Genomic DNA, 14,345 nt, shown 5'->3' with positions numbered 1-14,345 from the left:
TTGTAAGCCATGTTTAAAAACTTTCATACACATGGTTAAACAATGATCCAAGAAGTACACAGAAAAGTGATTCTCCTTCTCTTGGAGAACCCTTGCTTCCAAAGCAGTTCAATAAGCCTTTAAATCTCAGGCCACACTAAGCTGGGTGCTTTATACATATGCATTGCTTAAGTGGAGCTAGAAGGCAGTGTAGTAAGTTCACTTTTTTTACAGACGAGGAAACCAAGATCCAGAGAAATGGAGGGACCCTAGAAGCTGATCATCTTGCCTGTGTTTGGAGACCAGAACATGCCCTTTTTTCCTCCATGACTGTTTCTTGCCCCTTTAGATGAATCACAGAGCAAACTATTAACCCTCCACCGGACTCCATTTTTCCAACTGCAGACGGTAAAACAAACCATTTATTCATTCACTCTGTCAATATTTGTTGAACACCTATTGGCACCAAGCCTTGTGCTAGGCATTGGGGAGAACATTGGACCCTGTTCCAATTCTGTTCTGAGCACAGTATTTGTACACAATAGGCCTCAGATAAATAGGAAGTATAGACATAAATGAATGAACGGTGAACAGGTTCATCTTACCTCCATGGAGCTCTCACTACTTATCCAGAAGATACAATTAGGTATATCTTCTTGGCTCATATAGGAAATTGAGTGCTTCCATTTTTTTAATGTGGTAGTTTTGGAAATGGCATTTGGAGTGAAGATCAGAGAAATCCTTTGAAATTATAGGACGTTCAGTTTTGGTATATTGTTGCTTGAAGGCCTTTCTATATATAAATTGAAGTAGAAAAAGAAAAAGGCTGTGAGGACAAACAAGGCCATTATCAATTTGATGCAGTTTGGTTTATTGGGAGACAAAAATAAGGGTGCCTGGGTTTGAACCCTACTTCTGTCACTTACTAACTGCATGATATTGGGCAAGTCAACCCCTCTATAATTCAGTTTCCTTGAAGGTAAATAGGAATAATAATAGCACCTACCTCATCGAATTGTTAGAATCAAATAACTACATGTAAGCGCTTAGGCGCAAGGTATACATCAGGCAATAACTACTCTTATCATAAAATAATAAAATAATATCATAAAATAATAACTGTTAACATTGATGTTACTATTATTCACTCTACTTCACTGATTTCCTTCTCAAGGTTTTGCGCACAGGTTTCCCATTCCCGCCCACCCAGACGGTACTGCGCACTCTCCTCCTGTTGCTCCGCCTCTTCTCGAAGGTCGCAGGCCCGCAATGGCGTGATGCACGCCGGATCTTGTAGTTGGTTCGCAGAGTCCGGTCTGCTGGGGCCTCGTGGGCGAACTGCATTTCCCAGCGTTCCTCTTGGCGGCGGCCGTAAAGCGCGACGGTCGAACGGCCGGTTCCGGCTGAATGTCAGTGCCGGGCTGTGGGCCGGGGAGGAAGGTGGTTGGCGGTCTCTTCACCACCTTGGCGGTTTGTGCTGCTGCCGCGGGCTCCCGGCCGCTGGGCCACAGCGGCATGAGACCGTGAGGCGAGCGACGGGCCGGCGCCGCCGACATGTTTGGCCGCTCGCGGAGCTGGGTGGGCGGGGGCCATGGCAGGTCTTCTCGCAACATCCACTCTTTGGACCACCTCAAGTGAGTGTGTTGGGGGCGGAGGTGGGAGGCCTTGAGGCTGAAAACTGGGATGGGGACGCATAGCCCTGGGCCGGGGTCGCTGGGAGGTGTGAGAGCGGAGGTGGAGCGTGGAGAGAGGCATTTGGGAAAGGCTGTATGGTGGCTAAGAGCGAGGGCTCTGGAGTGAGGGCCTCTGGGTTCGAACTCTGACCCCGTCGCTCCTCGCTGTGTGACCTTGGGCAAGTCGCTTAGCTTCTCGGTCTCGGTATCTTCGTCTTTAAAATAAGGGAATGAGATTTCAGTGTATGGACACAGACTACGTTCTTGTTAGGAGCAGATCGTGGGCACCAAGCTTCCCGGAGTGGTACTTTTTGACTGGACAGCTTAGAGGTCAGAGGTCTGGATCCCCAAGTCGGACAGATCTGGGTTTGAATCTAAGTGTGTGAAGTTAGACCTTAGTTTCCTGAGTTGTAAAACGGATGTTATGACAGCATCTGCCTCCCAAGATTGTCTTGAGGATTGGCTAAAAGAATGCTCATAAAGCTGGAAGCATATACAGGCACTCAATTAAGGGCCATACGGAAAGCAAACTATTTTCAAGGGGGAGCCTAAAGAGGGACTATCAGTAGTAGAGCTCTAGGGGAGGACAGGTTGCAAAGGGGGTCCTGGGAAGCAGGAATGCAGCAGTCAGACCTGCATTCAAATCCTGATTTCACCACTTAATGACAGAGTGAACTTGGACAAATTACTTCACTTCTTTGAGCCTCTGGTTCCCCATCTGCAGATGGGTATTGTGAACATTGTGCAAGGATGTAGTAATGTCATGCATGTAAAGAGATTGATCCAGTGTCTGTTACACAGTAGGTGGCCAGTAGTGGTAGCTGTGTTTATTAGCCAGGCCAGGCCTTCCCAGACGACACTCACTACCTAAGGTGCTTACCCCACGGTGATTCCTTCCCATCTTTCTCTTAATTTCATTCAATGCATCTCCACTAGCAGCAGTTATCCTGTTTGTTTTTACTACTTTTCTGTCTGCTACTAAACTGGGACTTCCAGGAGGACAGAGACTGCTTGTTTTGCTCACAGTTGTATCCCAGAATCTTGTGATGTGGCTGGCACACAGTAGGAGCTCCACGGATAATTAAAGAATGAAACGGGGAGAGGTGCAGAGCATGCAGGCAGAGCCTAGGAATTTTGGGAGAAGGGCGGTGATGAGAGGAAAATATAGTAGGGGGAAAGAGTTGGTTGGGGAAGTAGTCAAACTTTTGGCAAGAAATAGGTTGATTTACAGAGGGACCTCCTAAGATTACTGATGGGAAGAAAGAGGGAGGGGGAGGGGCTCATGGAAGGGATTGGTGGGAACAAAATTAAATGGGGACTTCTCATTTGGCAGGAGAGTTGGGGTGCTGTAATTCTTAGCTGTGTCCTTTCCAGCGTGGAACATGCATTTAATAGATGTTTGTGGGTTTCAGAGGGTTGGGGGCAGGAGGGCTCATTATGTGGTGAGGAAAGGTTTTAGGGGGTGGTAGTAAGAGAAGACATGGGGAGGAGAGAGGCCCAGGACTAGAAGCAGGAATGTTAAATGGAAGGGCAGTTGGACGGGAAAGGGAGAGGCTTAAGGATTTCAGGAATGTAGAGAGTGGGTGGATGTGGCTGAGAAGGGGAGGATGATTGGGCCTCCTGCCAGTACCCAGTTACCTACAGGCTGTCACCTAACTTCCCGACTCTAGGCCTTTTAAATTGCTTTTAATATTTATTAAATGTGTTTTCTGTGCTAGGTACTTGGCTAAGGACTTCCTGTGTATTTCCTGTCTTCCTCATTAGTCTGAGTTATAGGAACTGTTACTGTTTCCATTTTATAGACATGGAAAGTAAGGTCCCAAGATGACAACAGCTGAAAAGTGTCAAAGCCAGGATTCAATTTTAGGGCTTGTACTCATGACGCTGTCTTTTCTTATAAAACTTCTTAATAAGTCAGTTTGGGAAGTCTTTCAAGTTGGTTGAGTCTCACTGCCCAGTAGGGCATCTTCACCCTCCTGCCAGCCAAGGAATGGTAAAGGTTCTCAGGTTCCTTTGAAATATCCTGGGAACTGCTCAGGTACATTGTTTAGGTTACATGGCCATTCAGTGCTTTTTGGAAACCTGAGCTACCTGCCCTGGATCAGGAAGATCAGCTTAATCCATATTACAGCCTGTCTGAATAACCTGATGATTTGCTTACTGGTATGGAGCTTAGACGATCCTAAAGTGATTTGGAAAAGATTGCCATAAACAGCTAGTACCCATCCCAACTCTGGTGATCTTCATTTGGCTCTGATAGTAAACATTGCGGGTTTGGAATACAGAACAGCTCATTCCCAGAGGAAGTTCACAGGCTGATGGGAGTGACCACCGTAGAGCCACTGACTGTACAATGTGACAAGCACTAGAATCACCAAAGGCTTAGGGTTCTGTGTGAACCTTCTTAGACGCTTTCTGGAGGAGGTGACACCAGAGTGGAGTCTTCAAGGACAAGCAGGAGTCACTGTGTGGGGCAGCAGGATATGGGAGGAGAACTCTGGGGTTTGTTGAATATCAGTGTGGGGCTGGTAGTTGTGAGATAGAGTAAAGCTTGGACCTCATCTGACACAAGATGACCAACCATCCCAGTGTGCCTGGCTGGGACTGAGGGGTTGCCCAGGACATGAGACTTTCAGTGCTAAAACTAAGACAGTCCTGAGCAACTGGTACAAATTGGTCACCCTCCCAGTGAAAAGTGGCAATTCCTAATATATTCTTGCCCTGACCTAGGGCGCAGTGTGGATGGAGAGAAGAGATTAAGATATTTAAAAGAATTTAGAATTGACAGAGCATCTCAGACCCTCCTCCTCCCCTTTTTAAGGATTTTATTTATTTATTTATTTATTTTATTTTATTTTTTTAATCCTCACCTGAGGACACCTTTGCATTCATCTTCAGATAGAGCTAGAGGGAAGGAGGGAGGGAGGAAGGGAGGAGAAGAGAGAGAGAAACATCAATGTGAGAGAGACACATCGACTGGCTGCCACACACACGATTCCAACCGGAGCCGGGACAAACTGCAACCAAGGTATGTGCCCTTAGCGGGAACTGAACCTGGGACTTTGGTCTGTGGGCCGACGCTCTAACCACTGAGCAACTGGCCAGGGCAGTGGATTTTATTTTTAAGAACAGTTTGGGATTTGAACCACGTTATTCTTCACAGCATTCCTAGTTTTCAAACTGGAAAAGGATTTTTCTGGTAGACAGGGTTTTACTTTTGGAAAATTGTGTACCTGTGGTTTTTGTCTACGGAATCAAGTTCATGATTTAGTTGAGGAAGATTGAAATAGTAAGAGGTTATTTGCTACACATCATGGCTGGTTTATTGCCTAGACTAGTGGCAAGGCTGTGATACTGACTAACAGATGCCCACCACTAAGAAGAACCTTTATTGATAGAATCATGTGATTGCTACTGAAACATTGCCTACTGGGAACTGTGAGTCTACAACTGATGGAACTTTTTTATTCTTGGCATTGTTTGGTTGTCTTAATTCTGATTACCTTTTTGTGTGACTCAAGATTCTTGGTTGCAAGTGACAGAAACCCAGATGGAATTGCCTCAAGCCCCAAATGGAACTGATTGACTCCTGTCACTGAACAGTCTGTTCTGGCTAAGACATGGCTGAGTCCAGGTGTTGAGTTGGTTATCACGGTCTGCCTTTTTCCAGTTCTTGTCTCTGTTTTCTACTATATTGGTGTCATTCTCGGCTGGCTCCAGACTTACATCGTATTAGCTTAACAAACCCTGGGAAAAAGATAGCTCTTTTCTTAGTATTGCCAGCAGAAGTCCAGAATAGAGTACTGTTAGCCCAACTGGGGTCTCATGCCCATCTCTGAATAGGGGGTGTGGAGTGCTCTAATTGGTCTTTCCTTGGACTTGGGATGGCATCAATTCCACCCAACCTAGTGGACAGAGAATGAGAGAAAGGGAAAATCAAGGATTATTACCCAAAGAGATGGAGAATGTATACCCAACAGACAGACAGTTATCTACTCTTGGTATATTCCACTTTTGCCTAAGATAGCACTGATACTTTTAGAACTTGAGGTACGATATTGCCAGATTTATTTTCTTGGAATACGGTATCCTAGTCAACATATTACACAGAGTGAGTCCAAGGCTCCTGCTGTGTCATGTCTAAGTTCTTCTAGGCCTTCAGAGCACTCTAGACTGTTTCAGCCCATCTAGTTTGAGAGCACAGAGGAGGACTCTATAACCTAGGCTAGGGAATGGAGCATCCTGGGTAAGCAGATACCCATTTAAATGGAGACCTAAAGGATGAGTGGTTATTATGAGATAGGGGGTGGGGCAGGGCAGCGTTGAAGGGAGGATGCTCAGGCAGAGGAAATTGTATTGAGAAGCTGGGAGGAGAGAGACTCTGGTCCTTCAGTAAGGGGTATGTATGTACATGGGGTGGGGAAAGATGTAGGACCCTAGAGCAGAGCAATGAGTCAAGAGAAGTCACAGAACCCAGGTCCTACTGGGCTTTGTAAAAATCATGTTAAGGAATTTGGACATTAGGCTGAGAACAGTGAGGAGCCATTGAAGGTTTTTAACCAGTGGACTGCTGTGGCCTCTCTGAAGTTTGGAGAATGGATTGGAGGAAGGCCAGACTGGAGGCAGGCTTCCACTCAGGGGACTGTTGTTGTCTTCTGGTACGTTAGGGTAGCAGCCTGCGGTAATCCTAGGATATTTCTTATGCCACTTCACACTGACGGTCCTTTTTGCACTTACTGTTGCATGCATCTCATATGCCCACCTGTGTGCATCTATGTTCCCTCCACTTGAGCTCCCCTCTTCTTCCTGCCCATCCAAATGCCAATTCTTCCATAAAAATTGCCCTTGCGACTTGAACCAAGAAGTTTTACCATCTTCTCTAGCTTCACTTGTTCATGTTCTTGCTGTCCCACTCAATTAACATGTTATCACATACAGTCTTCTCATCACCAAAGAGTGAGACCAGCTGTTAGGTGCTCTGGGCTCTTCCAGCTTTATCCCAGCCTTGAGGTTATATCCTCAGGAAGCTGGCCAGGGTTCCTCAGGCACATCTATTTGCCATCAAAAATGATATTTGTTTGTCTGTCTCCCAATTTGATCTTCAGCTTAAGGGTAAGGACCTTTGTAGCTTGTTTACCTGGGAATCGTCAGATGCCAGGACAGGGCCTGGAGCATAGTAAGTGGTCAACAAGTATTTGTTACAGGATGAACAAAAGAGGCAAGTTCTGGCCAGGCCTTTTTTTTTTTTTAATTAATTAATTTATTTTTGTTACAGATGCACCCCCCCCCCCCCGCACTGGTCCCCTCTCCCCCTCCCTCCCTGCCCTGTCCCCAGCTTTGTTGTCCATGTTCATTGTTCATGCATCCACGCATATAAGTTCTGTGGTTTATCTCTCCCCCACCACCCCCTCTCCTGGGGATTGTCAGTCTGTACCCCACTTCCACATCTCTGGGACTACCCCATTCCTCAGACTGTTATGTTCATTATATTCCACAAATAAGCGAGATCATATGATACTTGTCTTTCTCTGTTTGGCTTATTTCACTTAGGATAATACTTTCCGGTCCCTCCATGTTGTCTCAAAGGATAAGAGATCTTTCTTTCTTACAGCTGCATAGTACTCCATTGTGTATATGTACCACAGCTTTCTTATCCATTCATCTACGGACATTTGGGCTGTTTCCAGATCTTAGCTATTGTAAATAGTGCTGCTATGTACATAGAGTTGCATATATTCTTCCTGATTGGTGTTTTGGGCTTCTTAGGGTATATTCTTAGAAGTGGGATCACTGGGTCAAATGGAAGTTCAATTTTTAATTTTTTGAGGTAACACCATATTGTTTTCCATAGTCTGGCCAGGCTTTTAAAAAAATATATATATATGTTTTGAATTTTTAGAGAGAGGAAGGGAGAAAGAGAGAGAAACATCAGTGTGAGAGAGATACATAGATAGGCTGCCTTCTGCATGCCCTGCCCAGGGGATCAAGCCAGCAACCCAGGCTTGTGCCCTGACCGGAAATCAAACTGGGACCTCTCAGTCCATGCCACACCGGCCAGGCAAGTCCAGACTTTTCTTAACAACGGCTTGCTCTTGCCACTTTGGTCACAATGTCTGTGCTGGAGCTGTGACTTTTTCTAGGGGCTGAGAGCCCTTCCTGCACTCTCACTATGATTGCTGGCTTCCTGGCATCTCAGGTCTCACTGGCTGGCCCAATTTGACATCTTCCAGGGCGATTCATCAGGAGAAGCAACGCCTGTAATAACCTTTCTTTAATCCTCTAGTCTGATTTTACGCTGAGTGGAGCTTCTTCTTGTCCTGTCAGCCAGAAGGCTGGATGCTGTCCAAATGGAAGTTTTTAAAGCACAGAGTGGGACGCTCTGGAGGATGTCTGGGGATTCTCTGCCTTGGTGCTGAGCAGGCCAAATAGACACAGGCTCTGTGTATCCCCCTCAACCCCACTCCAGACATAGTTATTGGGGGGGGGGGGCACTTTGGGGATTGATTTTAGGACAGTGCTTTGAGGGAGTGGATTTCTAGTCCCCCTGGGTTTCTGTCACTCCACTTAACCTTCCTAACACTTGAGCTTGTAGATAAGTTTCAGGATCTTCCAATAGGAGCATCCTAAGAGGCATATTATGATACACGTCATAAAATTTGTTTAAAACTTGAACTTAGTATGTATGTCTCTGGACATAATTGTTATTAACTGTAATGGTTTAACTTGTGAAATAAGTGACTCTCTTGAGAAAGAAGGGTCTGCGGAAGTGGGATTTGTTTGCAGTCTATAGTCCTTGGTGATGAGCCGCTAGTGTGTTGGTTGCACACTGGCAGTAAGCTGCAGTTTTCTGGTCTCTGGGCATTTCAGACTCTTAAGCTTGTCTCGCAAGGTAGAGTTTATTAATGTGCAAGGGTCTGATATTGTTATTCTACATTCTGCAGATCTCCTTTTTTTTTTTGTGATACCTGCCCCTAGTAGGAACCGAACCCGGGACTCTCTGATGCGCAGGCCGACGCTCAACCACTGGGCCAAACTGGCCAGGGCCACATCTCCTTTTGAGATATGGTAATGCTGGAAGGTCAGTTATAAGGGCATACCTTAAGCTCTAATATGTATTTTCTTGGTTTTTGGGGTTTGTTGTTGTTTGTTTATCTATTTTGGCTTGTATGCTAGGCTTTCATGACTTCATGTAGATACTTGGCTAGTAAAAGTGTTGTTTACTTCATTGTTTGTATTTTCTATACTATAATAGTTGTAAGCATGGGGTCTGGAGTCAAGACTGCCTGGGTTCTCTGTGGGGACTCTGAGCAGGTTCCCAGTCTCCCAGAGCCTCAGCTCTCCAGAGCATCAACCCACAGGGATTGTTGTGAGGATTTAATAAGTGAATACATCCGAGGCACTCAGAACAGAGACTAGCAATAGGAGGCTGCAACAGTTTTTATTATGATAATAAAAATATTCACACACAGAGTTTGAGAGAAAGTGCTATTGTGCCTGGCCGGTGTGGCTCAGTGGTTGAGCATCGACCCATGAGGTCACCACCAACAGGTCGTAGGTTCTACTCCCAGTCGGGGCACATGCCCAAGTTGTGGGTCAAACTCCTTGTGGGGGGCATGCAGGAGGCAGCCAATCAATGTTCTCTCACATTGATGTTTCTGTCTCTCTCCCTCTCTCTTTCTCTCTCTCTAAAAATAAAGAAAAAAAATGTAAAAAAGAAAATGCTATTGTAACAGTTGTTATTGTAAGAGAGAAATCTTAATTTGCTATAGTTAAATGTCCAAGGTAATCATTCTGTCCTTGGAAACTTATCAGATGTATGGATGCAGCTTTGCACACAAAGATGGCCATCCTAATGTTTTTGATCATGTAAACGCTTAGGAATTCTAGTACCTAACAGAAGACTAATTGCTGTGCTTGTCCTTTTAGTGCTTTACTATGTAGCCATTATGATGTTTGGGACACATGTCAATAGCAAAAATGCTTTTATTTTAGCAAGAGGTAGGAAAAAAGATGGGCATGGAAACAGACATGCAACATGAACTCAACTGTATAAATATCCATAGCAAAGGAAAAGACCCGAGGAAATATATTGCAGCTACAGCAGTGGTCATCTCTGGGTAGTGGCATGGTTGACAATTGCCCTTTCTCTTTTGTTGTTGTTGAAATTTCCAACCTTTCTAAAATGTGTTACATTTCTAATCAGAAAGTTATTAAACTGTTAATATATCTGAGGTGGTTGAATTGGTTGATCTTCCTAAATTCTGGGAATAAATGCAGCATTAAAATATTAAATCTTAATCCATTCAGCTTTCTTTTCTTTCCTCGTACATTCAAGCAAAGATACATTGAGGCGCCCTGGCCAGTTTGGCTCAGCGGTTAGAGCGTCGGCCTGCGGTCCGGAGAGACCCGGGTTCGGTTCCCGCTAAGGGCACGTACTTCGGTTGCAGTTTGTCCCCGGCCCTGGTTGGTCGTGCGGGTGGCAGCCACTCGATGTGTCCCTTCACGTCGATGTTTCTCTCTCTCTCCCTTCCTCTCTCTCCCTCCCACTCTATCTGTACAAAAAATGGAAAAATATCCTCAGGTGAGGATAAAAAAAAAAAAAAAAAAGATACATTGAGGGTCTGTCTCTTCTAAAACAGTGTATGCTAGGGCATTGTGGGGAGAAAGGATGAGCAAGGTGCAGATATAATGATTATAGAGCTTGAAATCTAGTGGGTAGCTCTGGCCGGTTTGGCTCAGCGGTTAAAGCGTCGGCCTGCGGTCCAGAGAGACCCAGGTTTGGTTTCCGCTGAGGGCATTTACCTCAGTTGCAGTTTGTCCCCAGCCCTGGTTGGGTCATGCAGGAGACAGCCACTTGATGTGTCCCTTTCACGTCGATGTTTCTCTCTCTCTCCCTCCTACTCTAACTACAGAAAGAAAGAAGAAAGAAAGAAAGAAAGAAAGAAAGAAAGAAAGAAAGAAAGAAAGAAAGATCTAGTGGGTATTTCTATTTATCAACAACAAATATTTAAAAAATGAGTATTTCAAACATTACTGTTTACAGTATCATAAAAAAAATAATCAGTGACCTAGAAATAAATCTTAACAAAAGATGTGCAAGACCCGTATCCAGCAAACATTGAAAGAAATGTAAATGTCATAATGTTACACTATTGTGAAGATGTCAGTTCTCTCTATATTTATAAAAGAAATCTTAGCAGGTATTTTTGTGGAAATTGAGAAGTTAATTTTTAAATTTATATGGAAATGCAAAGGACCAAGAATACCATAATGAAAAAAACAGAAGGAAAGAAGTTTGGAGGACTTATATTATTACATAGCAAGATATGTTATGAAGCTGCAGTATTTGAACAGCATGGTATTGGCACAAAAGTAAACAAATAGATCAGTGGAACAACAGCATCCAGAAAGAGTCCCACATGTGTAGTCACCTATTAATGACAAAGGTGACATTGCAGTGCATTGGAGAAATGAGAACCTTTTCAGTAAATGATGATGAGTCAACTAGACATCCAAATGGATAATGAATTTTGGCCAATACCTCACACCATATACAAAAATCAGTTTTAGATGTGAAAGGTAAAACAGTAACTTCTTTTATAGAAGAAAACAACATCTCTTCACGACCTTTGGGGTAGGTAAGGATTTCTTAAGCTACATACAAAAAACATTATCCAAGGGAAAGATTGATAATTAAAATTAAGAACTGCTATTCGCCCTGGCCGGTTTGGCTCAGCAGTTGGAGCGTTGGCCTGCGGACCAAAGAGTCCTGGGTTCAGTTCCCGCTAGGGGCACGTACCAAAAAAAAAACAAAAGAAACTGCTACTCATCAAAAGACAACTATAAAAAGAGTGAAAAGATAAGCCACATTCAGAGAAAATATTTGCCACATGTATATCCAATACAGGATCTGTGCTCAGAATATATAAAGAACTCCATCAAATAAATAAGAGAAAGGTACTCTACCTAATAAAAAAGTGGGCAAAAGACTTGCACAGGTACCTTGCAAAAGATATTCAAATAGCCATGAATATATGAAAAGGCATTACTATACAATAAAACCCCAGTACAACGTGACTATATAGCCAGCAGAATGGCTCCATTGAAAAAGACAAAGAACAGCAGATGTTGGATGGGCCATGGAACAGCCGGAACTCTCAGACTGTGCCTCCTGGCCATTTGGCTCTGGGCGAGCTCCCAAATGTCCCTCAGTTGCTGTCCTGTCCTGTGCAGTGGTGGTCACAATTTATGAGTATGAGGGTCACATGAAGCCCTTCACATAGAACCACAGGCCAACCACAGGTGGGAGCTTCCAGAATCTTCTTTTCAGGACTTATTACCCTGATCTTTCCCCTGGGTTTGTCTGTAAGGGCCTCCTTGTAGTTACTAGAATTTTTTCAGAGATTATTTAATGAAGGCAGTGATGGTAACAATAACATTATCATATGTAGTAACTGCTAGTTTAGATGTCTTTCTACTTGTTTCCTCCTAATAACACCATAGCAGGTGGGTAGTAAAGCATTAAGGTACAGTTGCTGCTCCCATTTTACAGTTAATAGAACTAAGGTGTAGAGATTAACTAACTTGTTCAAGATTACCCGGCTAAGACCACACTTTCTACTTCCTGCTCTGGTTTCTCTCCACAGTTCCATAACACCTCCTATGAAGTCCTCTTTTCATGACTGTTTGGATTCAGTCTGAGCTCTCCTTCCTATGTTCTGGACTATTCCATGTATAATTTAGAAATTATGTTAATTATGGCTCCCATTATAATGACCACAACATAATAATAATATTAGCAGCTAACCCTGCATCTTTGAGTGCTTACTGTGTGACAAATACCATGCTCAAATCCCTGGAACAGCCCAGCGAGGAGGCCTTGACCGTTACTGGCACATTACAGAGGATGAGCTCCAGGGTGTGAAGTGCCTTGTTCAAGGCTACAGTTAGGGAGTGGCAGGGCCAGGTGTCAAACCTAAGTCTGTCTGTTGGACTCCAACAGCCTGAGTTCTTCACTACCTCTCTGTGCCCCTCCCCCCCGCATTCAGCATTTATTGAGCACCCTCTGTGTACCAGGCATTTTAGAGTCACCAAGATCAATAAGATGATGTTTCTCATCTCAAGGAACTCAGGTCTAGTAAGGGAGGCAGATCATTGCAAATGAGGTTGGTTTGTGTAGCAGCAAATACATATGGGTACTGAGGTGCCAGAGAGGAGGGAATAATCAGATCTCCCTGGGCAGGAGAGTGGGCAGGAGGCTGGGAAGGTGCTTTAAAGAAGGCTTTACCAAGAAGTGCCTAAGGTGGGTTTTGAAATAGGAGTAGAGTTTTCTGATTGGTTAGGGCATTCAAGGCAGAAAGCACAATGAATAGAAGTTTAGGACTGGTTCTAAAGATTTTAAACTCTCCTATCCCTAATGTATGTCATCCTCTACACACAAGGAAACACCAGAGTGGGTAGAATCTGCCTCTCCCCTGGCACCAACAGTGCCTGTCACAGCAGAGAGTGGGTATGCTGTGGTCTGCATGGAGAGTGTCGCTGATGGCCATGGTGTGAGTGATGCAATGGCTCTGAAACTTTAGTGGAAGGTCGTTCAAAATGCAGACTTGAGGCCCTGCACCCAGGATTCTGTGGGTTGCGCTGAAAGCAGTAGACGTGCCTCAGCACTTGATTGTCCTGATGTGTAACCTGTATTGTAGACAGGAAGCCACTGTCACGACAGAGTATGCAGAGACAGAATGGTTTCCTATAGGCAAAAGTGACAGAGAGGGTGAATTTTATCTCCCTATTTGTTTAAGCCATATACAGAACATAAGATATGAAAAGCTGGGCTAGACTCAGAGGAAGGAGGAATGAAAATTGGTGGAAGAAATATCAACAACATAAGATATGCAGATGACACCATTTTATGGCAGAAAGTAGCAGTGGTTTGAAGTGACTTCTGGTGAAAGTAAGAAAGTGCCAAAGTAAGACTTGCATTTGAACATCAAGAAGACAAAAATCACGACTATGGAAGAAATACACAACTTTAACATAATATTATGGCTACAGAAGTAATACACAACTTTAACATAGTGATGACATTGAACTTGTTAAAGCTTTTGCTTAGCTTAGTTCAATTATCAGTTCAAATGAGGACTGCAGCCAAGAACTCAAGAGAAGGCTGAGACTCAGAAGGGCAAGAATGGAAGAATTAGGAAAGATCACCAGAAAGATAAGGCATTAGCGACCAAGGTTAAGATATCCACACCCTCATATTCCCAATTACTATGTACAGTTCTGAAAGTTGGACAGTGAAGAAGGCTAATAGGAAAATGATGATTTGAAATATGATATTGAGAGCTCTACAGATGCCCTGGACCACCGGAAAGATGAGCAAGTGGATCCTAGAGCAAATTAAGCCTGAAACCTTGCTGGAGGCAAAAATGACAAAACTGAAACCGTTCGACTACAGGGACATTATGGGAGGTAGGGTTCTTTGGAAAAGACAATAATGCTGGGAAAAATAGAAGGCAGCAGAATAAGACCAAATATGAGACAGACTGACAGCATAAAAGAAGCCATAGGCTTGAGTCTACAGGAACTGAGGACAGGACACTATGGACATCATTCATTCATAGGGTCACCAGGAGTCGGAGCTAACTCAATGTCATGTGACACACCCAGGAGTCAGTTCTGTGGATCTGGGGTGGG

The 14,345-nt window shown here is 44.1% G+C and overlaps 1 protein-coding gene across 7 annotated transcripts in view; it reads left to right on the top strand.

Annotated features, from left to right (window-relative positions):
• The first annotated feature begins 1,391 nt into the window (after positions 1 to 1,391).
• LOC118641444 (protein CLEC16A) overlaps positions 1,392 to 14,345 on the top strand; it is a 164,926-nt gene continuing 151,972 nt past the window's right edge. For 3 of the 7 annotated variants that reach the window (XM_036278694.1, XM_036278695.1, XM_036278696.1), the window contains exon 1: positions 1,504 to 1,613. In XM_036278694.1, the coding sequence (XP_036134587.1) occupies positions 1,534 to 1,613 (80 nt within the window). In that variant the 5' untranslated portion in view covers positions 1,504 to 1,533. Of the gene's footprint in view, positions 1,614 to 14,345 lie in introns of all 7 variants that reach the window. The other 4 variants (XM_036278692.1, XM_036278693.1, XM_036278690.1 and 1 more) reach the window with 3 other exon arrangements.

Source organism: Molossus molossus, unplaced genomic scaffold, assembly GCF_014108415.1.
Source record: "Molossus molossus isolate mMolMol1 unplaced genomic scaffold, mMolMol1.p scaffold_m16_p_3, whole genome shotgun sequence".
Taxonomy (NCBI): Eukaryota; Metazoa; Chordata; class Mammalia; order Chiroptera; family Molossidae; genus Molossus; species Molossus molossus.
The sequence above is the reverse complement of the archived record's forward strand: the minus strand, read 5'-3'. Positions and strand labels throughout refer to the sequence as shown.